This window comes from Aspergillus caelatus, assembly GCF_009193585.1.
Source record: "Aspergillus caelatus strain CBS 763.97 unplaced genomic scaffold BDV27scaffold_222, whole genome shotgun sequence".
In the NCBI taxonomy this organism is placed as follows: Eukaryota; Fungi; Ascomycota; class Eurotiomycetes; order Eurotiales; family Aspergillaceae; genus Aspergillus; species Aspergillus caelatus.
Window position 1 is genome coordinate 1 of NW_022475485.1, and position 27,919 is coordinate 27,919.

The 27,919-nt window shown below is 49.4% G+C and overlaps 7 protein-coding genes and 1 non-coding gene across 8 annotated transcripts; 3 read left to right on the forward strand and 5 right to left on the reverse strand.

The window, feature by feature from the left end:
• Positions 1-1,621: 1,621 nt before the first annotated feature.
• On the reverse strand, positions 1,622-3,111 carry BDV27DRAFT_43260 (DUF3429 domain-containing protein). The gene is made up of 5 exons (XM_032076629.1): positions 2,992-3,111; positions 2,682-2,915; positions 2,567-2,623; positions 2,241-2,465; positions 1,622-2,181 (listed from the first exon to the last, which is right to left on the reverse strand). Exons 2-5 carry the CDS (start codon positions 2,898-2,900, stop codon positions 1,756-1,758), a joined length of 927 nt encoding a protein of 308 aa, XP_031923300.1. The 5' UTR covers positions 2,901-2,915; positions 2,992-3,111; the 3' UTR covers positions 1,622-1,755.
• Positions 3,112-3,686: 575 nt separating this feature from the next.
• On the forward strand, positions 3,687-13,673 carry BDV27DRAFT_43288 (membrane morphogenesis protein VPS13). The gene is made up of 5 exons (XM_032076630.1): positions 3,687-3,736; positions 3,829-11,342; positions 11,401-13,021; positions 13,072-13,488; positions 13,554-13,673. The coding sequence occupies exons 2-5, from the start codon at positions 3,912-3,914 to the stop codon at positions 13,589-13,591; spliced, it is 9,507 nt and encodes a 3,168-aa protein (XP_031923301.1). The 5' UTR covers positions 3,687-3,736; positions 3,829-3,911; the 3' UTR covers positions 13,592-13,673.
• A 414-nt stretch (positions 13,674-14,087) lies between these two features.
• Positions 14,088-14,159, reverse strand: BDV27DRAFT_t188. Its single transcript has one exon. It is a non-coding gene; the product is annotated as a tRNA-Glu (tRNA).
• Positions 14,160-14,508: 349 nt separating this feature from the next.
• On the reverse strand, positions 14,509-16,697 carry BDV27DRAFT_134830 (putative G-patch domain protein (TFIP11)). The gene has a single exon (XM_032068378.1). It carries the CDS (start codon positions 16,682-16,684, stop codon positions 14,645-14,647), a length of 2,040 nt encoding a protein of 679 aa, XP_031923302.1. The 5' UTR covers positions 16,685-16,697; the 3' UTR covers positions 14,509-14,644.
• Positions 16,698-17,231: 534 nt separating this feature from the next.
• On the forward strand, positions 17,232-18,590 carry sod2 (superoxide dismutase sodB). Its single transcript, XM_032068379.1, has 4 exons — positions 17,232-17,470; positions 17,645-18,051; positions 18,105-18,172; positions 18,228-18,590. The coding sequence occupies exons 1-4, from the start codon at positions 17,341-17,343 to the stop codon at positions 18,313-18,315; spliced, it is 693 nt and encodes a 230-aa protein (XP_031923303.1). The 5' UTR covers positions 17,232-17,340; the 3' UTR covers positions 18,316-18,590.
• A 27-nt stretch (positions 18,591-18,617) lies between these two features.
• Positions 18,618-20,392, forward strand: BDV27DRAFT_134833 (uncharacterized protein). Its single transcript, XM_032068380.1, has one exon. It carries the CDS (start codon positions 18,674-18,676, stop codon positions 20,141-20,143), a length of 1,470 nt encoding a protein of 489 aa, XP_031923304.1. The 5' UTR covers positions 18,618-18,673; the 3' UTR covers positions 20,144-20,392.
• Positions 20,393-20,998: 606 nt separating this feature from the next.
• Positions 20,999-23,846, reverse strand: BDV27DRAFT_161869 (uncharacterized protein; the record flags this gene model as incomplete). Its single annotated transcript, XM_032073299.1, has 3 exons — positions 20,999-23,338; positions 23,397-23,677; positions 23,777-23,846. The coding sequence occupies 3 exons, from the start codon at positions 23,844-23,846 to the stop codon at positions 20,999-21,001; spliced, it is 2,691 nt and encodes an 896-aa protein (XP_031923305.1).
• A 2,252-nt stretch (positions 23,847-26,098) lies between these two features.
• BDV27DRAFT_161870 (S-adenosyl-L-methionine-dependent methyltransferase) lies at positions 26,099-27,367 on the reverse strand (the record flags this gene model as incomplete). Its single annotated transcript, XM_032073300.1, has 2 exons — positions 26,099-26,861; positions 26,937-27,367. 2 exons carry the CDS (start codon positions 27,365-27,367, stop codon positions 26,099-26,101), a joined length of 1,194 nt encoding a protein of 397 aa, XP_031923306.1.
• Positions 27,368-27,919: the final 552 nt, after the last annotated feature.

The following is a 27,919-nucleotide window of genomic DNA, read 5'->3' on the forward strand; positions in this document are numbered from 1 at the left end:
TTTTTTGCTTGGCCGAAGTGTGGTCTGCAATGTTGGATATTTCAGCTATGCTATTTGTCCCTTCATATTTTAAGTGGTAGATCTCTGGGGTATTATTTATTATTCATGAAAATGTAGAAATGATTTTCTTCCTTGTTTTGATTGCATTTTGTTTCTCTCGTGTATGCGTTTCCCGTATAGGTAAAGCAGAGATGCACTAGTCATCTTGGGAGCCAGAACAATCGACTCCGTTCGGCCCTGTGATTTACGGAGAAATTTTGCAATCCGGATACTCGGTTCGGCTTGGCCCTGCTGAGGGCCCTTTTTTTCCTCCTGCCCTTGGCCACGGGATCAATTGTACCGACCAACAACACACGGACGTACGGCATCTCTCCAACCTGTGCTTTGGGGGGAAGGACACCTCAATTTGACCCAAAATAATATTCAGGTCACGATCCCGATACATCATATCCCACTGTTCTGTGTCCAAATCGCTGCAGATATGACATTTGTTTATCGTTATCGTAAAGGTTAGCTGGGTCGCTATGATCCGGTTGTGAGCGGGTGGTGACGTCGTCGACCAGACTTAGTTCTCTTCCATCTTTCCTCGGTTCTTCCAACGGTTTACGTCGATTTACCCAATAGTAGCTCTTTTTTTTTTTTTTTTCCTCTCTTTTTCCTTACCCTTGACCGTCTTACGCTAGACCGCTGCTAAGCACATGGAGCTCTGTCTCAAAAAAGGCTCGGCATGGGTTACTTTCCTCTTCGGGCATGAACACTGTCAGGGACCGTTGTTCCAATTGGGTGGTTTGATAGATATAAATCATGCAAGGCAGTCGATCACCAAGAACGATTTCCAGGGAGACAGTACCTGAGCAATAATAGTTCATATTATAACTCCCTGTCCAATTGAATGGATATACGCTCCTATACAGCAATCGATTATTGCGAAAAGGTACCAGGGGCCTCGACGGTTGCTTTCTTCCAACCGAGGTCTATAATTCCAATGACTAACCAAAACCTGGGATAACAACAAGCAAACAAGCCCTTAATGCCTAACCTATCAGGTACAGATCTGTGCGGGTAAAAGATAGCAAAACCTGTTTCGACTCCAACGTCATCACCCGTCGGATCGACACTGGATGACTTGTACAAACCGTTCCCTTCCCCCCCTAAACTGATGAGGTATACGGTACACCGATGTACCAGTACTAAGTACACAGTATCTTCCAGGGCCCAGGCACTCGCCATCTAGCCTTCGCCTTACAGGGACCGCCGTTTAGCTTCCTCGTTTGACTTTCCTCAGTTCTATTCTTGTTGCTAGACTAGTAACTCCAGATCCTGGATCGAACTAGCCCTCTCCCGCTTCATATCCCCACATCCAAAGTTGGCTGGCTCTATTTATACTTTTGCAGGAACGTGGGCTGGCCGTGCTCTAGAATATATAGTGGGGGATATAAGCCTTTGCTGGGCGCCACGTTTTGTTTCTCTCTCCTTTTCCTCCCGTAGGACAATATTAGATTTAAACAAAGGAAAAGTACCAGCGTCTGCTGGGTTCTTGATTCCGCCTGTAATCTACAAGAAACTCAACCATATAAAAAAAAAAGAGCCAAAGCATAATGCATCTACTATCACACCTGGCTGCCAATGACAGCTCAATCTCTTTCCATCTTCTCCCATGAGTGAGAACTTTTTTTCACAACCTGACAAGCATCTCGACTATGCACAGACTATCGTACGCTTATACAATCACCGCGGTTCTTGGGGAACCATCATTTACTCAGAGTCCTCCTCACCGAGCTCGGCCTTGCGGCGGGCCTCGGCCTCCTCCTTTTCCTTCTTCTGCAGGAAGAGGAGAGCGTTGATCTTGTCCTTGAAACTGTGCTCGGTGGCGGTGTTGGCGATCTGCTCACGGCCGATCAAGCTGGCGACAATGCTGGCACCGACAATGAAGGTCAGGACGAAGCGGTACATGCCGTACCAGGCAGGAGCACGGCCGGCGGCAGCAGCACGAGCATCATTGTAGTACAGGAAAGTGAAAGCAAGGAACTGGCTGATCAAGGCATACTCGACGGGGAACATCAGAGTGGGCCAGGCGACAGCGGGGGCGATGACACCGGCAGCGTAGCGCTTGTAGCCGAGCTTTCCACCATATCCGGCCCACTCAAGACCCCAGTGGATGGCACCAAGGAAGGAAAGGATCTATACCAATTGATCGTCAGAACATCTTCAATGGAACTGTAGATTTCGATTGTACTCACCACAGCACCGTAGCCGACCTGGATGGGCTCGAGCATGTGAAGCATCAACTCGGCACTCTGGCCAGAGAAGATGAGGCCGTCACCGAGAGAAGCGGCGCGGTTGATCTCATAGGAAAGGTAGACAGTCTCAAGGGAAGTGGCAACGTAGGGGATGACACCCGCCATGCCGAGGTAAAGAGCCTCCTTGGGAACACTGCTAAGGCTGAAAGTATCCTTGATCACTTTCTGCAATCACGTAGACATGGTTAGTCAACTGCGATATACTTCACCCAGGCGCATAGAAAGCGCCGGAATGATACATATCATGAACTTGGTTCGGCACATACCGCCTCATTCTTGATACCGGCCATCATATCAACATCCTCCTCACCTTCCTTGCCCTCCTGTTGGAAATGATCAGCAATTGACGAAGTAACATATCAAGAGTTCTAGTCCTCTCACCTTGGGAGCGGTAGAGGCATGGCGGATAAGAGCAGTGGTCACTGGCTTGCGAGCAGCCAGAGCAAGGCTGGGAGAAGTGGTCGGGCGAGCGGGATAACGAGCGGAAGAGGTCAATGGGGCCTTGAACACATTGTTTGCAAGGGCCGAGCGAGCCACAGAGGCATTGGAGCTAGAGAAAGCCCTGAGAGCAGAGCGAGCAGCAACGTTACGGTAGAACATTGTCAACTAAGGCAGCTGATTTTTTTTCCGATGCCGGGTTAGCAACGATGACTGGAAAGCCCGGATAGATGTACCGGGGGGGTAGACAAACCCAATTGAGGCGAGAAAGTAAGGAGGAAAAGGTAGAAGAGTGGAGATGAGGGTATTCACCCAGAAATTGGTCGAGATGAACTCGTGGGAGTGGAGATGAAAGGCCGAGGAGACGAACGATCCTGGGAGACAGCGAATAACTGAGGTGATATTATGCTGAGGTGCGGTAATGACTTGCTCGGGGAAGCCATAGCTACCAACCCCGCAGGTGTCATACTGATGCCTCAGGCGCCATATCGGCCGGGATCGGGACGTCACCACGAGGCAGGGCTGTAACCCTACAGTAAGTACAGTACAGAGCTGAATGGATGCGGCCAAGAAGGAATGGGGTCCAGCCATGGAAGGACAACCGACGTCACTGCTTGGCGATGTCCACCCGGCGTCAATGCGGTTGACGCAGCGCCCCCCCTTTACTCTTTATCAGCCAACGCATGTTTTCCCCAGGTACCTTTTCGGGGACCTTTACCAGCGGAACAACAATTGGAGGAACCATCTTCTTGGTACCCAACTTCAAGCTCCCCTCACCTCAGGTTTTTAATCTAATATCTCGATATCATATCTAAATCATCACATTTCTTCCTCCCCCCAAACCCCTCTTTTCTTTTCAATCCGTTCTATATTTAGAGGGAAATCTTCTTTTTTACCCAACAACTTCACGGGCCCCGTTAGTGTCGCGTGCACATCTATTAAACCTCCTGGATGGCTCTGATTCATTCACTCTGCGAGTGAATTTAGAGCTCGCGCCTGTACGTCTTTGTCTCTGGATCGTCGTTGAACTTGCTACTGTATACCACGAACGCTTCCGCGCTGACTTTCTTATCCCGCTTGCGTCAACTAGGCCGGCGTTTACGGGGAAAGACAATTTTCAAGGTCTTTTCTCTAGAGACTGCCTCCCCCTAGCGACAGCCACATCTCGCCATCATGTTGGAAGGGGTGGTGGCCAACTTACTCAATCGCTTTCTGGGTATCTACGTTAAAAACTTCGATGCCAAACAGCTCAACATTGGTATATGGTCCGGTGATGTAAAGCTTCGCAACCTAGAACTCCGGCGCGAAGCGCTCGACCAATTACACCTCCCCCTCAATGTCGTCGAAGGCCATCTCGGTGAACTCACCCTGTCCATTCCCTGGTCGAACTTGAGGGGAAAGCCTGTCAAGGTCGATATCGAAGATGTGTTTCTCCTAGCGGCCCCAAAGGAAGATGCCGACTATGATCCCGAAGAAGAGGAAAGGAGAGCGCATGCTCTCAAAATGGATAAGATTGAGAGTGCGGAACTTATTAAAGAGCGAAACGCGGAGGGCATGAGCCAGGAAGAGCAACGCCGAAATCAAAGCTTCACCCAAAGCCTGGTTACTGCCGTAGTCGATAATCTTCAGATCTCAATCAAGAACGTCCACTTCCGCTACGAGGACTCGATCGCATCGCCGGGCCACCCGTTCGCCGTTGGATTCACATTGAAAGAGCTAAGCGCGGTCAGCACTGATTCTGAATGGAACCCAACCTTCATACAATCTACCTCAAGCGTAACACACAAACTAGCTGTCTTAGGCGCCCTGTCCGTTTACTGGAACACAGATGCAGAACTCTTAGGTACGGGTCGAGGTTCCGACGTGGGTGCAAAAGCACAAGGTATAAACCATGCGGAATTGATGGAGAGGCTGAGGTCTGGTATTGATAACGAAGAAAACAACCAATTCATGCTGCGCCCTGTTAGCGGCCGTGCTGGATTGGAATTAGACAAATCAGGAGATCATGATCGAGCGGCTATCAAGGCACGCTTGTTGTTTGATGAGCTGAGCTTCGTCCTAGATGATGACCAATACCGAGATGCATTGATGCTTGTGGACCTCTTCCACTATTTTATTCGTCATCAAGAGTATAAGAAATTCCAGCCGAAGTGCCGCCCGAAAGAGGACCCTCGAGCTTGGTTCAAGTTTGCTGGAAACGCCGTCCTCAGCAAAATTCAGGAACGAAATAAGCGCTGGACCTGGGACTACATCAAAGAACGACGGGATGATCGCATAGCCTATATTGATTTGTTCAAAAAGCAAAAACGGGAGGGTACTTTATCAGGGCCAGACGCGGAGGAGTTCGACCGACTGCAACTGAAACTTAGCTACGAAGATATACGATTCTGGAGATCATTGGCAAGGAACCAGTTGCGCAAAGAAAATGTGGGTGTTAAGAAGCCTGCGCGACAACAAACTTGGTCAGAATGGTTCTGGGGTGCTCCAAAGGAGGAATCCGAGGAAGAAGCAATGACCGAGGAACAGAGACAGGAGCTGTACAATGCCATCGACTGGGATGAAAAGAAGGCTATCACGGAAAGCGTCGATGAGCCTAGGGAGTGGGTAAAACTCCAAGTCAACTCCAGCCTTAGAGCCGGCAGTTTCACACTGAAGCGCGACCCCCATGGAAAGGCAAACGAAATTATGAAGCTGGTATTCGACAATTTCAGGGCAAAGGCCTTGCAACGCCCTGACTCTTTCTTCATAGACGTGAATCTCGGAGGACTTCGGGTATACGACGGCACAACGGAGGGGACACTTTTCCCTCAGATTGTCAAAGTTAAAGATTCTCTCCCGGTGCCAAAGAACCGTTTATCACAGATATCTGGGAGCGAAGAGCTAGATTCTGAGGTGGCTGACGGCATAGAGGATGAAGATAGTCTATTCCATCTCCAGCTCGAGAAGAACCCTCTTGAAAGTGACGCGGATTCGGTGGTCAAGGTCAAGCTGAAGAGTATCGAAGTCCTCTATAACCCTAGATTTCTTGTGGAGGTCGTCAAGTTTTTCGAACCCCCGGAGCGGCATATGGAATCAATTGGTGCTCTTCTGGATACGGCAGGAGCTACAGTAAAGGGAATTCGACAGCAAACTCGAGCTGGCTTAGAATTCGCCCTGCAAGAGCATAAGAAGGTCGACGCGCAGTTCGATATACATGCTCCCCTCATAATCGTCCCTGAGAGTATAACTCAAGAAAGTTCACTTTGCTTGATTCTCGATGCAGGTCATATTAGTGTGAACAGTGAACTAGTTGACAGGCAGACCATGAGAGACCTCCAGTCGAAGCAGAAACGACAATATGACGAGGGTGATTATAAGGAACTTGAGCATTTGTTGTATGACAGGTTCTTGCTCAAACTGGACTCCACCCAAGTCCTTATCGGCCCTGGAATTGATATCACCAAGTCACAGCTTAGCTCCGACGTCTCCTCGAATAATCTGCATATCATTGACCGCATAAATGTAGATTTCGTACTCGAGATGTGCATTGTTCCGAAGGTCACTGAGCTTACAAGAACTCGAATCTCCGGGCATCTCCCAGAACTACACGCGTCTATCTCCGATACCAAATACAAGGGCCTGATGAAACTGATTGATATTGCTATTCCTCGGTTTGACGAGGGCAGTCAGGAATCCAACGTCCCTGGCAAAGGTGCAGAAGAGTCGTCTGTTCCTGGAACAAGAGCAAGATCTTCGTCTTTCCAGCCGTCAGTTATGAGGGAGCTTCCTGCTGTAGATGAAGATTCTGACGAGGAATCTGATGATGAGAACATGAGCAAGAGTGTTGAGGGTCCGACAAATCTCCATCGTCGTGATTTTGAATTCAAGTTCACCGTTGGTCGCCTTCGTGGGTCATTGTTTCGTTCTGACCCGAACGACCAGCTCCATGATCACCTGCTAGTTGAATTAGTTGCTGAAGGGTTTGCGTTGGATTACTATATGCGCCCGTTTGATATGGTTGCAGAAATAGTTCTGAGGTCCTTAAGTGTGGATGACTATATCGAGGAGAACCCTGCGCCTGAATTCAAAAGAATAGTATCCTCCAAAGGCTTCGACGCCGATGAAGACAAGGACCTGTTCCACCTCAAATTTGTTCGTGTGAAACCTGAATCACCGGAATTTCAGTCCACCTATGAAGGAATAGCAATGAACCTTGATGTTTCCGTCTCAACTATCAACCTTGTTGTCACCAGGAAAACGCTCCTCACACTTCTGGACTTTATCCTTCTCACGTTCACCAATCCAGAACAGCCAAGCAACCAAGACCTTCAGTCAGACCAGACCATCCAGAACACAAGCGCAACTGATCAAGCATCCCAGCAGGCTGGGAAAATCCGCATCAAAGCCGACCTGAAGAGTATCGCGCTCATTTTGAACAATGATGGTGTAAGGCTTGCTACCCTCAGTCTCAACACTGCCAATGTTGGCATATTCCTGGTGGGCCGATCAATGCTTATCCAATCTCGTATTGGAAGCTTGACCTTGATAGACGATGTCAACACCGGTGCTCCAGAGAGTTCCGACCTTCGAAGACTCTTAACGATTGAGGGAGATAACTTTGCCGATTTCAAGTATGAGACCTTCGACCCGGACAGTGCAAACTACCCTGGATATGACTCGGAAGTTTTCTTAAGGTCGGGTTCAATGAAGATCAACTTCTTAGAGGAACCATACCGTAAGATCATCAATTTCTTGGTCAAGTTTGGCAAGATGCAAGCGATCTTCAATGCTGCCCGCCAAGCTGCGGCGAATCAAGCAAACCAGCTTCAAGAAAATGCGTCGAGAATGAGGTTCGACGTCGTCGTCATGACTCCGATTTTGGTCTTCCCTGGAATCGTGAAGGAAGATCGCCCTCGTGATACGGTGACGGCCCATCTCGGTGAAATATACGCCAAGAACGAATTCGTTTCTCTGGAGGACGAGAAAGACAGCCCCGCTGTCAATGTGATATCTACCGGGATCCGTAACATCCGACTGACATCCAAGTTTCATTTTGAGGGAGGTGCAGTGGAAGAACTTGAGATGATACAGAAAGTCAATCTCGATTTTAGCATATGTTATCTGGAGCATCAACCAGGAAATTCGCGGCCTGATATGGAAGTGGAAGGATCAATGTCTCCCATCAATCTTCGGATATCGCAGAAACAACTTAAGTTTTTATTGGCACTGTCTAAAACAGTGCCTGGGGCTTTTGCACCGGATACGGAACAGCAGGAGCTTGAAGCCATGCAAGCGCTTCCATCTTCTATGACGGAACCAACAAAGGAGACAGAATCCAAAGCAGTCCAAAACAGAAACGACCAGGATAATCTGGTACCGGGCGCAAAGACGGACGAAACTTGGGTCCGACTTGATATGGTTTTCAAGGTAGATGGTGTTGGGTTGGAGCTCATCCTCTCGAATGATGACGAGCCCGTCGGCCGCTTGGAAGATTCGAGTCTCTCGAAGTTCTCCCTCAACGACACAAAGGTGAAATTGCGCATGTTGACGGATGGTTCTCTGGAGTCGGAACTCCTGATCCATTCTCTCTCGATCCGTGATAGTCGCAATAAGGACACGAACAAGTTCAGGAAGATAATGTCCTTAATCAACAATGATGTCCAGCAGCAATTCATGGCCAGCGTTTCGATGTCTCCTGGGCCAGCCAAGCACCTAATAGCGATGCTGACCATTGATAGCCCGCGAATAATAGTTGCTTTGGATTATTTGTCTGCTTTACAGTCATTTGCCAATTCCGCGTTTGCGACGGAAGAGCCAGTGGAGGAAGAGGAAAGCGACGATACCCCGGAAGGGTCAGAACCTAGATCTAGCACCGCAGATGATACTGATGATTCTGTCATTACGCCCTCCAGTGGGAACACTCCGGCTCCTCCTGCTGGGCAGATGACAGTGTCATTCCGATTGAATCTCGTTGATGCCCAGGTGATCATGATCGCGAATCCTGCTATAACTCATACTGAGGCGATCGTGCTGGGAACGAAGCAATTACTTTTCTCCCATCAGAATGTTTCAGCCCTGCAAATATCCAAGGTTGGTATGTTCTTGTGCCGTATGGACAAGTTTGAAACCAGCAGGCTTCGCATATTAGATGACTTCACTCTGGAAATGTCCATGGACAGCCGCCCTCAGGAAAAAGGCTCTGCTTTGACCTCTATCAATGTTCATCTTGAGCCCCTTGTCCTTCGTCTTTCTCTCCGTGACATCTTAATGGCGATTCAAATTGTCAATAAGGCATCTGAGATGAGAGCTCAGAAACCCAATGAAGGGGAAACCGGCGAGGTGAAGAGGATATCTGATGGAAAAGGTACTAGTGCGAAGTCCTCAAGAAGGAAGTCGGTCGGCAGGCCGTCCTCGACTGCACTCGCGCCAAGGTCACATCGCAGCTCCAGCGGGGTGATTGATACAACCGAACAAGAACTGATATCGCATCGTTCAGTTATCCTCAAGAAAGAAGAAATGAATGCCCAGATCGATGGTATAAGGGTAATCCTAATAGGAGACCTACACGACCTGCCATTACTCGACTGGAGTGTCAAGAAGTTTACTGTGGACGTCCGTGACTGGTCATCGACACTGAAAGCTGATACTAGCTTCGATACATTTCTTAACGTGTATAACTTCTCTAAGTCAGCCTGGGAACCCCTTATAGAACCATGGCAATTAGGCTTCCATATGGCAAAGGAGGTCAATCCTGATGTTCTTTCGATTGACGCCTATTCTCATAAGACGATGGAGCTCACCCTTACCTCTGCCACAATTGCACTGGCGTCCAAGTCGTTTCAGTTCCTCTCTACCGATGAAGACGTTCTTTCAAAGCCACGAGGAGCCGACGCCCCGTACCGAATTCGTAACCACACAGGCTTTGACCTTCATGTTTGGGCTGATGTTAATGCGGATGAAGAAGGACCGGCGGCCAAATTGGCAGATGGTGAGGAATATCCTTGGAGGTTTGAAGACTCGACTGCCATGCGTGAAACACTCGCACCCGAAGGTCATGCCGGTCTTGTCGGTATCAAACTTGAAGGGAGTGGCTTTGAAAGCGTGAGCCGTATTCCTGTTGTTCGGGAAGGGGAGATTCTATACAATCTGAAGCCAAAGAAGGATGGCATTCTTCATCGACTTCTTGTTGAGGTTAAATTGGGTACCGACAACGTCAAGTACATCACTATCCGCTCTCCGCTGGTTGTAGAGAACAATACCCAAATACCAGTGGAACTAGGTGTTTTCGATCCTCGTGACGGCCATCTTTTAAAAATAGAAAAGATCCTCCCTGGAGACTCTCGGCCTGCACCTGTGGGGGCTGCATACATGCATTCTCTTCTTATCCGTCCTGATCAAGGCTTCGGCTATGAGTGGTCGAACGAGCAGCTACATTGGAAAGATCTTATGCGACGACCAACTCGGACAATCAAATGCATAAGTGAGAGTGGACAGCAAGCGCCGCCATTCTACTTCCAGATGAATGCCACGTTCAATTCGCGGGATCCTCTGACGAGCACATATCCGTACATGCGCGTCCGGATATTCGCCCCTGTGGAGATACAAAATCTTCTGCCTTACGATTTTAAATACCGCATCTATGATAAAAATACGAGGAAGGACTGGACTAATTTCTTACGGAAAGGGGGCGTAAGCCCAGTCCATGTCGTGGAACTATCCCACCTACTGCTTCTCAGCATCGACTTGGAGGATACTGTCTTCAGACAAAGTGATTTTGCTATAATAAACGGCAACGCACAAGACTTCAGGAGAGAGCATGTGCTGCCTCTGAAAGATGAAAGAGGCATCCAGCTGAGGTTGAAGCTTCACTATTTCAATGTGCCTGACAGTGGAGGCGCATTCAAGGTATCGATCTACAGTCCATATCTCGTTTTAAACAAGACTGGCCTCTCGATGGAAATACAGAGCAAAGGCTTCTTACAATCGGCTCGATCGGCAGCTGGACAGGGGCTGAGGGCTGATCCGAGGAACGGTGGACGAACGCTCCCTTACATGTACTCCTATCCAAGCGAGGACCAGAAGAACCGATCCATAGTGAGGATAGGTGATTCTGCCTGGAGCAAGCCTCAGAGTTTCGAAGCCATTGGGAGTACATTCGAAGTTGTCCTTCCAGATAGGCATGGCAGATCTGAGTTCCATTCCGGCGTGACTGTTGCTGAGGGTGAAGGCAAATACAAGATGACCAAGGTTGTGACCATTGCGCCTCGTTTTGTTTTGAAGAACAAGCTTAATGAGGATATTCTGGTTCGAGAACCGGGTTCTTCCAATGTTCTTAATATCAAGAGTGGCGATCTTGTACCTCTGCATTTCTTGCGCCAGGTTGCCGAGAAACAACTTTGTCTGTGCTTCCCCGGAGTCAACAACCAATGGTCGTCACCTTTCAACATTGCCGACATTGGTACAGTGCATATTAAGCTTGCCAAGGCAAATCAACGCCAGAAACTCATCAAAGTGGACATTATCATGGAAAACGCAACTCTTTTCCTGCATTTCAACCTCGAAACACGAAACTGGCCGTATTCCATGCGGAACGAGAGCGACATGGAGTTCATATTTTATCAAGCCGTAAGTAGCTGGACGAATCGAGATAAAGCGTATGTACTGATCTAACATTTCCTCTCAGAATCCAAACGTGGAAGATTACGAGGATGACAGGACAAATGGTTGGCGGCCGATCCGCTACCGTCTTCCAGCTCGAAGTATCATGCCATATGCCTGGGATTATCCAGCTACAAAGAACAAATCTCTCGTTCTGACTTGTAATGGCAAAGAAAGACACATCAAGCTTGCCGAGATTGGTAATCTGATACCAATGAGGATACCGCCAACACAATATGGTGAACACCAAAAAATTGTCGACATCAATATTGTGGCCGACGGCCCGACTCAGACTCTAGTCCTATCAAATTTCAAGGCATCAAAGAGCATGTATAGACAGCAAAGAGGACAGACCTCTCAAAGCAGTCTGAGCACCGGGTTCGAGGTTAAGGAGTTGGATTCGGACGTTAACTTCAAAGCTCAGCTCCGCCTTGGTGGTATTGGCATCTCCCTGATCAATCAGAACATGAGAGAACTGTTATACTTGACTTTCCGCGAGATTGATATTAAATACAGGGAATCCATGGTTTATCAAACGCTGAATACCACAATTAAGTGGATCCAAATTGACAATCAGCTTTATGGAGGTATTTTCCCCATCTTGTTGTATCCCAGCGTTGTTCCAAAGACCGGAAAGGAAATGGAGGCACATCCGATTTTCCACGCCATGATTACACGCGTGAAGGATGACTCCTATGGTGTACTCTACATTAAGTATGCCACCGTGCTTCTGCAGCAGATGACATTAGAGCTTGATGAGGATTTTGTGTTCGCAATGCTGGACTTTGTGAAAGTTCCCGGTGCCTCGTGGTCTGAAGAACAGGAAGGAAGGCTTTGTGATGAAGATCTAAGGATCCCAGAGCCTCAAAGTGAAGGTGCTGGACAGGATGTGTACTTCGAGCTTCTTCATTTGCAACCCATGCAACTTGACATCTCCTTCATGCGGACAGAGCGAGTGAACGCTGAGGACACCATGCAACCATCGAATCCTTTGATGTTCTTTGTCAATGTCATGACCATGTCGATGGGCAACATCAATGATGCACCTGTTCAACTTAACGCACTAATGCTGGAAAATGCTCGTGTATCGCTTGGAGTTCTTGTTGGCAACATTCAGAGACACTATACCCAGGAATTCCTCCGGCAAGTGCATGTCGTCCTTGGGTCGGCAGATTTCCTCGGGAACCCCGTTGGCTTGTTCAATAACGTCAGCTCTGGCGTTGCCGCAATCTTCTATGAGCCATACCAAGGACTGGTTATGACTGATAGGCCTCAAGAACTTGGTTACGGCATTGCCAAGGGGGCCACAAGTTTTGTAAAGAAGTCCGTTTTCGGATTCTCCGATAGCATGGCCAAACTTACCGGAAGCATGTCTAAAGGTCTTGCTGCTGCCACCTTGGACAAGGAGTTCCAAGACAAACGGCGGATGTCTAAATCCCGAAACCGGCCGAAACATGCACTGTATGGTATCACAGCTGGCGGTAATGCATTTGCAACCAGCCTAGCAAGCGGTATCGGAGGACTCGCACGTCATCCACTGCAGGGCGCTGAAAAGGAGGGTATCCAAGGGTTCTTTAAGGGTGTTGGAAAGGGTGTCTTGGGTCTTGCTACGAAGCCGGCCATTGGCGCCTTTGATCTTGCATCAAGTATGTGCACTTGTGCGATTCAAGGATCTCATTTACTGACGATTTTATAGATCTTGCTGAAGGTGTACGGAACACTACTACGGTCTTTGATGCAGAGGGCCTGGACCGTGTTCGTCTCACGCGCTTCATTGCAACAGACGGCATTGTGCGACCATATTCGCAGCGAGAGGCATTGGGTCAGTTCTGGCTCAAAACAGCGGACGACGGCAAGTACTTCAGCGAGGATTATATTGCGCATCTGGAACTTCCCGGCAGAGACATGCTGGTCATGTTGACATACGACCGGATAATGCTTGTGCGCACCAAGAAGCTCCAGACTGAGTGGGATATACGCTTGACCGACATCCAAACCATCTCCAAAGAGCGCACTGGTATGAGCATTACGCTCAAGGGGGGTGCTAATGGACCATTCATTCCGGTGCAGGATGAGAGTTCAAGGAATTGGCTGTACCGTCAGATTGCCATTGGTAAGTGACAACTTTCTTTACATAACATCTTTCTTTCGGGGCAGTATTAACGTTCTCTGTGTTAGCTGTGAATGCATTCAACGAGAAATACAACAAGGGTTAAATAGAAGTGTTCAGCTTATGTCCTTCATAACGACGTTACGCTAAAAGATGGGATTACTTTATCAGTGAGGCTAACAGGGGACCAGAAGATGGCTTTATGTTTGATGGATACCAGAGCACTCAATGGTTATGTTTCCATTGAATGCAAAAAGTGGTTAATTTGTAATGATTATGGCCCTTTTTCTTCTCTTTCTATTCTTGTTGACAAGTTTCCGGTGTATGTACATATATGCGTCCGGTCTTTGTAACCTTTATGCCATTCTTATCTTATATGGGATTGTATGTATCAAATGTATGCATGACGAGGTCAGACGAAATTCACCAGCCTCTCAGTACGGCCACCATATATCCATACGTATCATATTCTGAAAAAAATGAATGTATAATAAGGTAGTAGTAAAGTAAGTTAGTGGGTAAACAAACAAGAGGGAAGGAAAAAAAGGAACCCACCACATGTCGAAAGGAAAGATGGAGAAAGACCAAAATGAAAAAAGTAATTCCGATGCGGGGAATCGAACCCCGAGCTGCTGTGTGAGAGACAGCGATGTTGACCATTACACCACATCGGAGTAGTTGTTGAATAACAGCTCAAATAAGTGCTTTATAAAACAGTTTAAAGTAGAGCACAGGGCCACTGCCCTAAGTCGGAGCTTTTTACATCTGCCATGTGCTTGGGCCAATCTTGTTCTTGGCAATTACTTCATAACCAGCCTCTTCTATGTAATTGCTACTATGCATGTCTTTTTTCTCTGTATTGACGATCATTGCGTGTGAGATCTACTGCTCGGCCGGGAGTGGTAACGCGACCTTTGACGCATGGGTGTCTTGTCTCTTCTGTCACAGTAGTACTATTAGGCTGGCGAACGTTCACTGTTTGTTTCCTGGTACATGCATGCAATTGGATGATCTGTTCAATGGTTTGAAGGTGTGTTCAGCCACTTCTATAATTATATGTATATCAATGTAATCATGATAAGTGGATATCTAAATACAAGGTATCGTGAAAACTAGCCAAAAACTGTAGTCCATGCTAATATAACAAAAAATAGGGATATCATCTGCTCTCTGCACGCTCCACAAGCTGGTTTTCCAGCCCCATCGGCTCCCAAACGTCCTTTGCTTTCTTGTTCTGCACCCAGACAACATCTCCCTGGACAAAGGCCACGACACCACCCTTTCCGGTAGCGCTGGCTGTGATTCTGAAGAGAGGTTGGCCATTTTGCGGATGTGCTTCTCGCAATGGGAGCATGATGAGCCCCTGTTCTGTGCACCAGGTTTCGAGAATGTCTTTGAAGGCGACCTCTTCCACGACCTTGGGCTTGCGAGCTTTCGTGGATGGTGCCTCCGCTGGCACATGGGGCTTTTCCTCAGGAAGCTGCTCTGCAGTGGTAGATGATGGGGGTGGAAGCTCTGCAGCAGCGCGATCACCCAAGCGAGATGCAAGGTCCATGGTCCGCAAGCCTTTCTTCCACTCGTCGTCGACGATAGTCAGCTCGTTGACGTCTTCGGGGATTTGGGTTCGCCACCAGGAGAACCACTCGCCAACCTCTTCGTAGTTCGGGTCATTGGTGAGCCAAATATACAGAATATTGTGCCACTTAGGGAAAAATTCGGCTACCAGCAATAACCCGAAAACATTAGGCTTGAAGAAATCTTTCCATTTGAAGATGTTTTCCAGTGCTGAGACATCTTGGTCTTGTGGGTTTACTTCAAAATCTTCACGGAGATGGCGACCCAGTCGTGGTAAGAGGTGGTTTCGTAAGCATACGTCAAACTCTGAGCCCAACGCATCGCGCCACAGCTGAATGCCATCAACCAAGCCTTTTCTGAGGTCCCAGGAATCCAAGACAACGCGGAATTTTCTCTTGGCATCTGAAAGGAGACCTGTAGGCTGTCTTGGGTCCGTATGTCGTTCACCAAGATACTGTAGCCATGAGAATAGCCACCATGGGAAGCGAGAACTATGATGTGAGGAAGTGTGGCGTCTGCTACTGCTTCTAGGCTTCCATTCTTTCAGAGCACCGGTGAGCTTCGGAACCACGAGCTGATCAAGAACGTTCGCCAAAACAAAGTGTGGTATAATCTCTTTCCACGCAACGACAAGGGAGGTGGCTGGCCTCGGGTCATAAACGTCCCAGTCGTTGAGGAGTGCCGAGCGCACACGAGGTAGCCACAAAGTGTATATCATACTTTCATAAGGTGAAGTGGATTGCCGCTGTGTATTTTGATCGTCTTTCTGCCGGGATAAAAGGGGCTGAAGGCGGCGAAGATTTGACACGAGGTATGTCGGATCTTGAAGAGGTTCCCATTCCTCCATCGCTTGGCGGAACAGAGGATGAATGGCCGCAACAGCTGTCTCGGGGAGACGGTATTCATCAATTTCATTCCGATATTTGATTTCCAAGGATTCCAGCTTCTCAGTAACTTCGTCGAAACGTCCCCGCGTACTGTCATCTTGGAAGATTTCCAATCCCCCAATGGCAGCGACCAACTCTGTTAGCTGGTCCATTCGGAGTTGTTGTGTATCCATTTGCTCCACAAGCTGCGCCTCCTCCAGATCAATAAACTTCTTCCTTTCAGTCAATCCTTTCCATTCATCCGCAAAAGCCTCTAGATCATGGCGCGCTCGTTGTGCAATCTTAAGAGCTTCACCTTCACCAGGTTTAACGAATTCGGACGGGGTCATCAAGCCTGCAGTGGAGGTCAAGACTCGCTGTTCCTTTCCCGTGGCATCAACCAATGACTTCAAGACATTTGGTACTTCAAGACCAGCCATATCTTCCTCCATCTCTCGGGCTGTGCGGAATTGAGGCTTCGCGCGTGGCACTGGTGTGCCAGTACCGCTTCGACTTCCCTGTTTGCGCGCCTCTTTCTTCTTCTGCCTCCTCTTTCGTTCTTCATCTGAGCTATCCTCCACCACTTCACCGCGTAAGGCCGCCGCTCGTTTTTCCTCCTCTCGGGCTTGCTTTGTCTTTTCTCGAACGGCGCCCAAACCAGCACCCTGTGGTCGGGCCTGGGCCTCAATTGGATTGACGATACCTTGACCAGTCGAACCGAGACCTTGACCTTCAACATAACCCATCTTGGCCATCATACGCGCGGCGAAGGAGTTTCCTCCGTTCATCCCTTTGCCGGCATTGCTGGCGCCGCCTCTGGGAGTGGCGGGCTGCGTGTTGTTGCTCCAGGGATTGCGACGAGCACTTCCCAAGCCACCAAGCGACGGAGGTGACTCTGAGCGTGACGCTGCTCTAGCGAACCCGCGGAAGCCCATCGTGGGGCGAAAATCTTCTTCGTCGGAGCTCATGTCGGCAATTTTACGTTTTTGGCCGGCGGGTGGTGAGGCCGGGGGAGAATCCGAGTCCATGACCGATCGCAGATTTCAGGAAAAGGTGTATATAGTAATTTTAGAGTCGTCGGGTAGGTGACGAAAGGCAATTAAACGGTCAAACGACACGTTTGGGAGCCATGAAGGAGCTGTCGATTGAGATGAGATACGCACGATAACAAGAAAGGAAAGTTGATTATCGGGCATTTCGGCGCGGGGAAAATTCAAGTCCGAGGGACCGAGCAACAATGACGTTTGTTGCATCGAATCTCCCGGTTATTTTTTACGTCTTCTTCTTCTTCTTCTTCTTCTTCTTCTTCTCCTCCTCCTCTCTCTTCTTCTTCCTTTTCTTCTTTACCCTCTCCTCTCTTTTTGCATTTGGTCACTACTTTGTAACGTAACTCAATTCCATTGATACATAAACCATGGCTGCCTCTCTTATCCGTACCTCTGCCCGTACCGCTCTTCGCGCTGGAGCTTCGGCTGCTCCCAAAGCTGCGGGTGTTGCGGGTTTGACCTTTGCCCGTGGCAAGGCCACTTTGCCTGACCTGGCTTGTATGACTCTTCCCTTCCCTTTGATGTTGTTAATCTAGCCCATTTGTTGTGTGGTATTCCGTTTGTCTTCTTTCTCGGCTATTTTTGCAATGCGAATTTGAGTAGATGTGTTGCGCTTTTCGCTCATGGCGCCTCGGAAGCACGTAATGCAATGGTTGGTTGACTGGATAACAGATGACTATGGCGCCCTTGAGCCATCTATCTCCGGAAAGATAATGGAGCTTCACCACAAGAACCACCACCAGACCTATGTCAACAGCTACAACACCGCCGTCGAACAGCTCCAGGAGGCCGTCGCCAAGGAGGACATCGCCGCCCAGATCAACCTCAAGCCCCTGATCAACTTCCACGGTGGTGGCCACATCAACCACACTCTTTTCTGGGAGAACCTTGCCCCTAAGAGCCAGGGTGGTGGTGAGCCCCCATCTGGAGCTTTGGCCAAGGCCATCGACGAGAGCTTCGGCAGCTTGGGAGAGTTCCAGGGCAAGATGAACGCCGCCCTCGCTGGCATTCAGGGAAGTGGATGGGCTTGGCTCGTCAAGGACAAGCAGACCGGAAACATTGGCATTAAGACCTATGCTGTAAGTTCCTCCTTGTGGACGCCTAAGGATACCGGTAGCTAATTCCCGACCAGAACCAGGACCCTGTCGTTGGCCAGTTCCAGCCTCTTCTCGGTATTGATGCTTGGGAGCACGCCTACTAGTAAGTTTTTCTCCAACTGGATGTCTACTGGGCAATAATTTAATGTCGTGTTTAGCCTTCAATACCAGAACCGCAAGGCCGAATACTTCAGTGCCATCTGGGACGTCATCAACTGGAAGGCCGTTGAGAAGCGCTTCGCGTAAGCGTGCAAAAAGTGTTGTGATTTAACGCAGCTTGATGAGCGGTTTGTTTCAGTTGTGTCCAGAGTGATACTGTGTAATGTGTGATCAGGCTGTACTTGTAGCCCTAATGCAATTGGATACGCCTTGTGTATATATAACTACCCCTACTACTACTACTACTACTCCGTACTAGTAATTATTTTGCGGGGAGAAGGAAGCTTGCACCAGCCACAGTGGCTAGATTTAAATCACATGCTCCCGTAGCATTCCCGCAGTTTCCGGGATGCTTATTTTCTTAATTTGGGATCCACTGATTCCACTCCGCCGTCTCCCGGAACGTCTTTTCTCATCTCACATCTCAGCGGCCAATGCTCGCCAAATGTCCGCTGAAAGCCCTGGAGAAAAACGCGGTGGGTTTCGTGCGTTCTTCGCCGGTGCCCTCCGACCTAAGAAATCTCGTCAGGTCCTCCGGAAGGGATTCAGCGCATCGACTCCGAATCTAAAAGAAGGTCTACAAAGCAAAGATGTCGTCCCGGAGATGCCTTCACTGGCCCCATTGGAGGCCCACCGTCTCAGATACCGAGATATAAATCTTCAGAAAGATACTCAACTAGGCGAAGGCCGCGATCATACCGCAATGCTGCACTCAATTGGTGTTGGAGAACTTGACCCTTCCGATCCAAACGCGCAAGTACACGAATTCGACAATAGACCGCCAGGCGAGCCCGTGATTGCCAGCTTGACATCGGACCTCTGGGCCAAGATTACCGAGTATCTTAATCCCGCTGAGAGAGCCAGTCTTGCCTTCTCCAGCAGAACACTATACGCTCGTCTAGGCCGCGAACCCTGGATAATTATAAACCTCCCAGAAAACCACAACTACAAAGCGGACTTCCTCATCTCCCAAGACCGACTACTCCCTCACCATCTCCTCTGTTTCCCCTGCGGCAAATACCACCGCCGGACACAAGAAGGCCGCGAAAAGCTCCAACCCGCAGACGTGATCAACCCGCTCTTCGATTGCCCCAACGCCCGCAACAACACCCGCCCAGCCCCCCGCCATCGCATCACCCACGGCCGAGTCCTTTACTTCACCTTCCACCAGCTCGTCATGCGCGCATACCGATTCGGACCCCGCTACGGTATCTCGCCTGACTCTCTAGCCCGTCGCTGGCGCCGGGATGGCTGGTCCCACCAGACCCGATACCACATCCACCAGGGCCGACTGCTCGTGCGGGTCGTGAGCACCTGCTTCGCCGAACCAGGGCTCAGCGTCAGCGAACAGCGACTCCTCCTCTACTCGCGCGACGACTACTGGCCGTATTTCTCCGTCTGCGCGCACTGGCGGGATGGCGAACTCATGAACGTCTGCAAATGCGCCCTCGGCCACATCCCCGTCCCCCGCAACACAGCCGGCCTGCAGGGCCTCGAACACCGCGCAAAAGACATGTACCACAAACGAGACCACAACCCCAACGCCCTCGCGTCTCTCTGCGGTAAGTGTCGACCTATGCGTCGCTGCCCCGAGTGTCCCTCCGAGTATCTGGTCGAGGTCAAGCTCACCGAGGACCGGAGTGGTTCGTATCAGAACTTATTCCGGCATGCGATTGTGGTGACACGGTGGAGTGATTTGGGAGATGGGCGGTCGCCGCGGTTGTCAAAAGAGTGGGCGGCGATTAATGGGGACGAGGCGGGTGAGGGGTATGATTCTTTTGCGAGGATAGGGAAGAGGGCTATTTCGGGAATTTTTGAGTCGGCCATTACGGATGATACCTTGCCTGGGCAGAGGATTCTTTCGATGAATCCTAAGGGGAAGAAGTTGGGTGAGGCTGGGAATAATTGGTACTGAGGTTCTTCATTTATACTGTGCTATAGGCGTTATACTAGGTGGCGGGAAGCTGGAGGTTCTTTCGAGATGATTTTTTTTTATTGTACTGTAATTTACTCGAGTAGGAGTTCGGATTGGATGGGCTTGATTGGATAGGTTGTACGGAATTATATAGATTGGATCCGATGGCCGACTCATTAACTGTTACTGCTTCTACGTTCGGATATTTTGTGACAACGATAGAAAAAGACGAACTTGATATTCATACATAACTTCATAAGATAGACGACTTTCTCAAAAGTGGATAGATGCTTCTAGGAAAAGGAAAACAAGAAAAAAAAAAAAAAAGAATAATGATGATAAATCAATAAGATAAGAGACAAGAGACAAAGGATGCTAATGAATGAAGAACCCCCCAAAGATGCAAACATAATTAAACATCAATCATCACGATTCAAAAAATCACTTGAATATGCAAACCACGGTGGGAAATGTGACAAAAAGGAAATTGATAGAGAGTGACTAGGGTGAGAGTGAGATGAAAGGGACAAGGAAACAAAGGAGGAAGAGATAGAGATAGGGAGAGAACAAAATGTAAGAAACGAAGGAAGGATAGACAACGGTAGCTAGTACCAACCAGGCACCAAAAGACAAAAGAAATCCAGACAATGACTCCTGACTTCTCAGACACGAATGCTATGCAAATACTGGTATAATCCATGCCATCTGTTAGACTATAACTCGTGGGGTATCGTGACGCATTAAAAACAAAAGAACTAGAATAGACCGTATAGTGATGCAGAGAAAATGGCGGCCGATGTTTTTTCAGGTTGCTTTTCTTGTTGTATATCGTGTACGCGGGCTCTCAAGGTCTGATTAAAATCGGCGGCGACGATCCATGTACCTCGGTCGTCGTGCCGCCTCTTCTTCCGCCCATGAGATCCGTTTCGTACCAGACGCGAAGTCTTCAACTGCAATATTCATGGAGGCTAAATGAGCAGCTCTGGCCTCAGTGTTCGCAACCGGAAACTCATAGGCTAAACGGGAGGGGGTTCTGTCCTTGACTGACGCACTGGATTGCGTGGACATCGCAGAAGAATCAGGTTCGGATTTCTTATTGGAAGACCCAAAACCACTGGCTCCTTTCATCCAGCCAAAAATCCCAAGTGAGCTCCGTCTTTTGTGTCCTTTGCTGGGAGACGAGGGTGACCTGCTCATGGTACTATGTGACTGCATGTTGGAATCCGTAAATGAATGAGGAAGGGTTCTGCGCATATTGTCACCATTTGCGTCGGCATATGTGAGGGCAGGTGTACGGCCACTCTCATATGTGGGCGAGTTATCGTTTTGATTTGTTCTAGCCGGCTTCGGAGGTGCCATTTGTCTACTCTTGGGGATGACTGGAGAGGGTGCTCCATCTTGTCCATTTGTGGCATCAGGGATGGGTGATGGTTGGAGACGACGGGTCGCTTTGGAACCTCCAAAAAATCGAGGCCGAAAACTGATTTTTCGTCGAGGTTCTGGGTCCGGCTCGGGCTGGCGAACAGGTTCCAATGAGCCTAGATCGAGTGTGGGTATAATCGGAAGGTCCGGTACAGTCGAGTCGACGCTATGGCGACGTCCAAGGAATGAGGACTGGCTAGGAGCTCTAGTGCCACCTAGTCGAGGCTTGGTAGGAACAGGGCCAATAGCCGGGGCCAGAGCGCGATTCTTCCCAGCGTGATTACCGGATTTCGCTGCTTCCACCCAATCTTGAGGGGTAAGGGGTGGTGATGTAGATGGCGTATCCAGAATGGACTCTTCAGCCTCGTCGTGCCTAGGTGGCGAGTAATAGTTGTTATCTATTTTCGAGAGAACATGTTCCAAATCATCTTGATTGAACAGCACTCCGTTTCCATAGTGGCCAAAATTGGGCCGATGGACCGGCCGTTGGCTTTGCATGTAGCCGGTTCTCGATGATACGCTGTTCAAGGGAAATATAGCAGGCGCCTCGTCTCCTTCGGTGGGACTAAGCGGCGGATGCATAACCTCACTGATATTAGTATCTGTACCGTCTGTCAGCCTGCTATTGCCGGAACTTTGCCTGGTTGTCAGCTCATCTGCAGAACGAGGACGGCGGAGTCCCCGCTTGAAAACCGCAATCTGATCAACCTGGCTCTTCTCCGTAGCGCTGCCGTTTGACCTATTGGTGCCGAATGCATGTGCGGTACTCATCGTGTCAGGGGTGGGAGGTAGCCTGGTACTTCCAAAAACGCTGTCAATCTGTGTCTTTTGGCTAGAGCTATTATCACATGAGACCCTTTCGAAGCTTGGCTTATCGGTGTCTCTGAAAACATCCAGCACAGGTCGAATATTCATTCTCGGCGTGTCTTCTGGATCGATATCTGGCTTCGGCGGGGTCCATGAACTAAAACGTAACTGATCCCTTTCCCGGTCTTCTCTCGTAAGGGGTGAGAACATGGCACTCTGAGCTGTCGACGCTCTCTTGCGAACGGGTATTTCGATTTCATCAGAATCATTACACGACCCAGTAATATCGCCTATATGTAGTTCACTACATTCACTTAGTGCGCTAAGCCTCGGAGAATCGGGTTCGCCGGTCTCGTTCATGGAGTGGAGACTTTCGGAGTTCGTGAGTATGCTCATTTCAGAGCGAGGCTGATCATCGGCAGGGTTATAGACACTTCGCAGGGCTGCCGTGTTTTGATTCTCGTTATGGAGAAATGACGGTGCTCTCTTGAGATGGCGTGTCCCCGAAGACCTTCGGCGATGCTGGTCACCAGGTGTTGTACCGTTCTTTGAGGATGTCCGTTCTGGAATATCCACGGAGGTAGGAGACTTGGGCGTTTCAATAGCTGGGCCTGGGCCATCGCGCGTAGGAGGCCGAGCTGTAGAAGGTCTGGAATGGTCCCCGGCTGCTTCCAGCTCCTCCACTCTCGCTTCGAGCTGACAGATCAATTCTACGGCCTCTGTGACAGCCTGGTCTCGTTTATCAATTTCTTGCCGCAATTGCTCATTAGACTCCCGCAGCCTCTGATTGTCCTCTTCGGCATCCCGCAACTCCTGTAGCTCGTCCTCCAAGTCTCGCATGCGTTGTAGTTCTTCTTCCATTTCCAACATCCGTTCTAGCTTCTTTTCCATTGCCGCCATTTGTTGGGCACGGTGAAAGATCTCGAGTTTCAAGTCAAAGTTCTGTTTATTCATCTTTGAGATATACTAGCATTCTGTTAGCGACTGCATGGTCGCCCGTAGAAGATACTATGGTGTCACTCACTTGGTCCATTTCTCTCATCCCCATCTCCCGGGGTTGCTTTAGACCCGCAGCCAGAGCATTATTGATCTTCCGCTGCCGATCAGAGCCCGGCTCTTCCTGCGACTGGGCCTGAGAATTGGAGCGGGAACGGCCTGGCGTACGAGGCGTATGGGGTCCATTATCCTCCATGTCTTCTGAAGCTGTTCCCCGCGACCCTCGAGTCGCACGCTGCTCTTTCAACAGGTCTTGTAGCAGAGAGGAGGATGGGTTCACCAGCGATGTTGATCCAGGTTCAGGGGTTTCTACAGAAGGCCATCATTTTAGTATTCCAGGTATCGTGTATTAGAGATGGATATATCCAATGACTTATGGATTCCATAGGAATCATATTGCAGACATACTTGATCTAGACGTGTGCGAGCTCGGCTTGGGCGAGCCGGTCATAGAAGACAGATCATGCGGCCATGACATTTCTGTATGACACATTAACATCATCCGAAGATCGAACGACCTGCACCAGATTACCAGTATTCATTTGCGACGGGGTATCCATCCTGATCCGTCTATTGACCCGAGTGAGCGCTGCCGGTTTTGGCGATGCGGAGCTATCTTGAAGGAACAAGTGACTAGTTAGTATACCACTGTGAAGTCTGGTATCCCTTGAATGATTCAAGGGAGGGGAGGCTGGGTTAACCAACTCTTCAGTTTGGGACTCTGTCTCGGGGGTGTATCACCAGTTGGAAGAGCCGTGACCGGAGAAGGGTATAGGCAATGTCGCAATGACGAAGGGGTGGTTGAGTGCACCGAGGCGGTACTTCGCCTTTGGGGTGTTTTGTCCATGCCGGCTCGAGATCCCTAGATGGCGAACTGGGCTACCGAACGCGCATAATTGACAAGATGCACGACACGACTTAGAGTGCAGTAGAACGGTACGATTGTGTCCACCTAATGCGCGCGTTTCATTAGAGGCGGAGATTTAAATCGACAGGTCAAGTGAGAAAAAAAAAAAAAAAAAAAGCTAGAATCAGATTCGCTATTGGGTAAGTGGCGATGCGAGGAGTTTGGAGTAGAGAGACCAGTCGAGCATAGACTCTCGTGAATCGCAGGAGCTGCAGGGAATTGGCAGGGTAACAACCTACAGCGCATAAAAACTGGTAGCGAAGAAAGTACGTAAACCTTTGGATGTGAGGGGAGAGAGAGGAGGAAAGATTAAAATGTGACGGGAAAGGCTTATGACGAGTCGATCTTCAGAGCCAAGAAAGGAGGGTGACAGAGAGAACTAAGAGTAGGTAAAAAGAAAAGAAAAGAAAGTCCCCCCACACTGCACGATCCCATTACAACTCTCCTTCTGGTTAGTTCTTCTTTCCGCGAACGGGATCCGGAGTATACCTCTTTTTATTTTCTCCTTCCCTTCGGTTGGAATGTCTGGTTACCATGCGACGACCATGGAAAAACTCGTTGACAGGAGAGGAAATGAATGCTGTGACACCTCTTGACACTTGATTGTTGTTCATTCTCCTTTATCCAAGAATGTGTTTGATGTAAATCCTTCTCTCAACAACCCCAAACCGTAGTCCACTCTGGGAGTCAGTCTACAATCAATGAGACGGAAAGTGTGATAGGTCCCCGGCAAAAAAGACAAGCACTAAAACCAGTAAAGGCATAGTCGGTACCTTTAGTACGGTAGTCCCGCCGTCGGTTGATCGTCCTTCCCTGCTAACTCAACGCAGTCTTGTTGAAGGGGTTCATTCTAAGAAAAAGGCCAATCAGAAGGCCACCTCCCTCGGCTGTTTCATCACTCACCAATGAGCATCGCAGATTCCAATTAATTAAAACTCCAACTGTCGTAAGGGCTGGACTCTGACTAGTAGTTACTGCTAGACCTAACGTGTAGTAGTACGTAGTAGTTTACTCCCGATGGTGGAACTTTAGGTAGGTACCGACTAGGTTGGTTTCCCTTCTTTCCATTCCAGCCGTTTCAACCTTCTACCGATGGTCCTATCCAGCTGATCATGTTTAAGGTTGGAAGGGGGGACTTTTTTTATATGGAATCCATAAAGTCACACATCCCCACAAGAAATAATCAACTTTTCCCATGGCCTTCTACAAAACTTATTAAAATCCTTCCAAGAAACATAGATTCAAATTAAAGATCCCATACGTACTCCATTTCAGTCACGACAACCAGAAAGCTACTAAGTTGCTATGTAAACAAAGCCCCACAAAAAGGATCAGCCCACTAAGTACTATGCTCGCTTCTGTTGAGGTACACCGCCAAAAGTAATCCTAATTTTACTCTGGAGGTTTTTAATCTTATATATATATAATAGCCTCCGTACCCCGTACTGTATATGAATTAGTAATTTACTGTACGCCGTATTTATCGCGAGTACGTAGTAGATACAGTACTCAGCGCCATGACGTTGTTCTCCGGAGGGGGAGGAACCCGCATCGTCTTAGTCAGCTTTGCTAGCTAACTGTTAAGACCAAAGGACCAAGACTACTACTGGATCCATGTATTTACTTGTACATACTCCGTACACTTTGAACCTCCAGTTCAGCTGTCGGGTTTACCCCCGGGAATTCAGTCAGCTAGGGCAAGTCATACCAGAATGCACGAGGGCCGATCGCCTCGGGGCGGAGAACCTTAAAAGGGATGAATACGGTTATCATGTGTGTATCATATAAGTGATCTATCTACGACCACTAGTACGGCGTATCTCTTATTCAATCTCAGCCTCGATGACACTCTCCACAGCCATCGGGTGCCTAGAGATGCTCATAACCTTGAACCCGCCCTTCTTCAACAGCGCCCTCCACGCCTCCTCCGTCCTTTCCAACCCGCTGGTACAACTCATCAAGGCTAGGTCTAGCGTTGTCATCAAGTGCGTCGCGCCTTGCGCAGGCAGCATAATTTCGTAGATCAAAAGCTTGGAGTACCCCGGCGTCATGACCTTCTTCACCTCGGCAAACATGCGCGCCACGTCAGCATTGGGCCAGTCGTGTGGTACGGCGTGGAAGAAATAGGCGCGCGCGCCGGTGATGGGCTGCGGCTGGAAGAAGTCGTGGGCCATCTTGCGGACTCGGCTGTCCAGCATCTCCTTGCCATGGGTGGTGACCACTTCAGGCAGGTCCTGGACAATGAGGACGTCGGCAGGGAGGTCGGGGTGGCGATCCAGCAAGCGTTGGGCGTCGAGGCCTTGAGCGCCACCAACGTCGACGAAAAGGGGCTTGGTCAGGTCGGCGCCTGCCACAAGGGGCTGGGTATCATAGACGTCCGTCCAGAGCATTTTGTATTGAGTCACCGCTGTCATAACGCCCTGGAACGAACCGCCCGCTTCGGGGTGATCTTGGACGTAGCTAAAGAAGTCCCTCCCGAAGACATCGCGGTAGTTGTCAAAGGAAGGGATGTCAAGTGGCTCTTTGTAGCCATGCTTGGCCAGAAAGCGCGCGAGGTTACGGCCGCAGGGAATGGAATGATCCAAGCTGCATTGCTAGTCAGTCCCTATGAGTCCCGCCGTCGCAGTCTAGGCATGGGTATTGCCAGCCTTGCACACGTACCCAGCTTTGATTACTTCGCCGGTATGCGTCTCTTGGGCGCCCAGGGCCAAGGAGGCGGGCGTGGGCTGCCATGTATCAACGCCCACCTCCTGGATCACGTAAAGGGCAGCGATGTGCCTGAGGAAGCGACGCAAGAGGTTCGGCTCGCAGGCTGTATGAGCCCAGCTAAGAAGCTCGTCAAGCGTCCTTGCCACGCCTGGATTTTGTCTATCGGCCTCTGTCCATTTCGTCCAGATGCCAAGGTCTTGCAGCAGCTGAAGGCCAGCAACAAGGCCGGGACCTTCGAAGGTGATAGCCCAGCCTTGCTCAAAGGGCGTCTCAAGGCGGGCAAGAAGGCGACGAGCTGCTTCTTTGGCAGCAAAGCGGTCAGCTGGCACTATGAATTGGCTCGGTTGAATTGCGTCGAGGGTGGAAACAATATCCGGCGACATCGTGTCTGGTCTAGTACCTTGCTATTGTTTACTTCGTGTCTATTGATTCACAGAATCGTTGATGAGGGGAAACTTTCCCAGGCCAGAGGATGACTAGATAGACCCCGTAAGATCCATATGGGGAGTATTACCGGGAAATGAACAACCGGGAGCCGGGGATGCCCAACAGCTCGAGGTTCTATTGGTCCTAAAGGCTAGGGAGCCCCGAGAGCACGGGGAGGACGGTAGACCATCCTAGATATCTCTTCACTGGGGCTATGCAAATAACGCCCCGCAGAAAGGACCTCGGATTAGGCCCCCTATCAATCAGTCAACAATCAAAATTTTATTAACCTGATAGAGCCTAACTATTAATTAGGCCCCCCACGATGCCCGCTTCTCGCTTCAAGGTACGGAGGTCACTGCCAAGAGCCATCCTAATTTTACTCTGTGGTGTACATTCACTAGTAATTCGCCGCATTGATCGCGAGCATATCACGTTAGACTTTCATGTAGTGGGCCCTACAGACTTCTCCGGTTTCATACTACATATATATAAGTTCGGACTGCAGC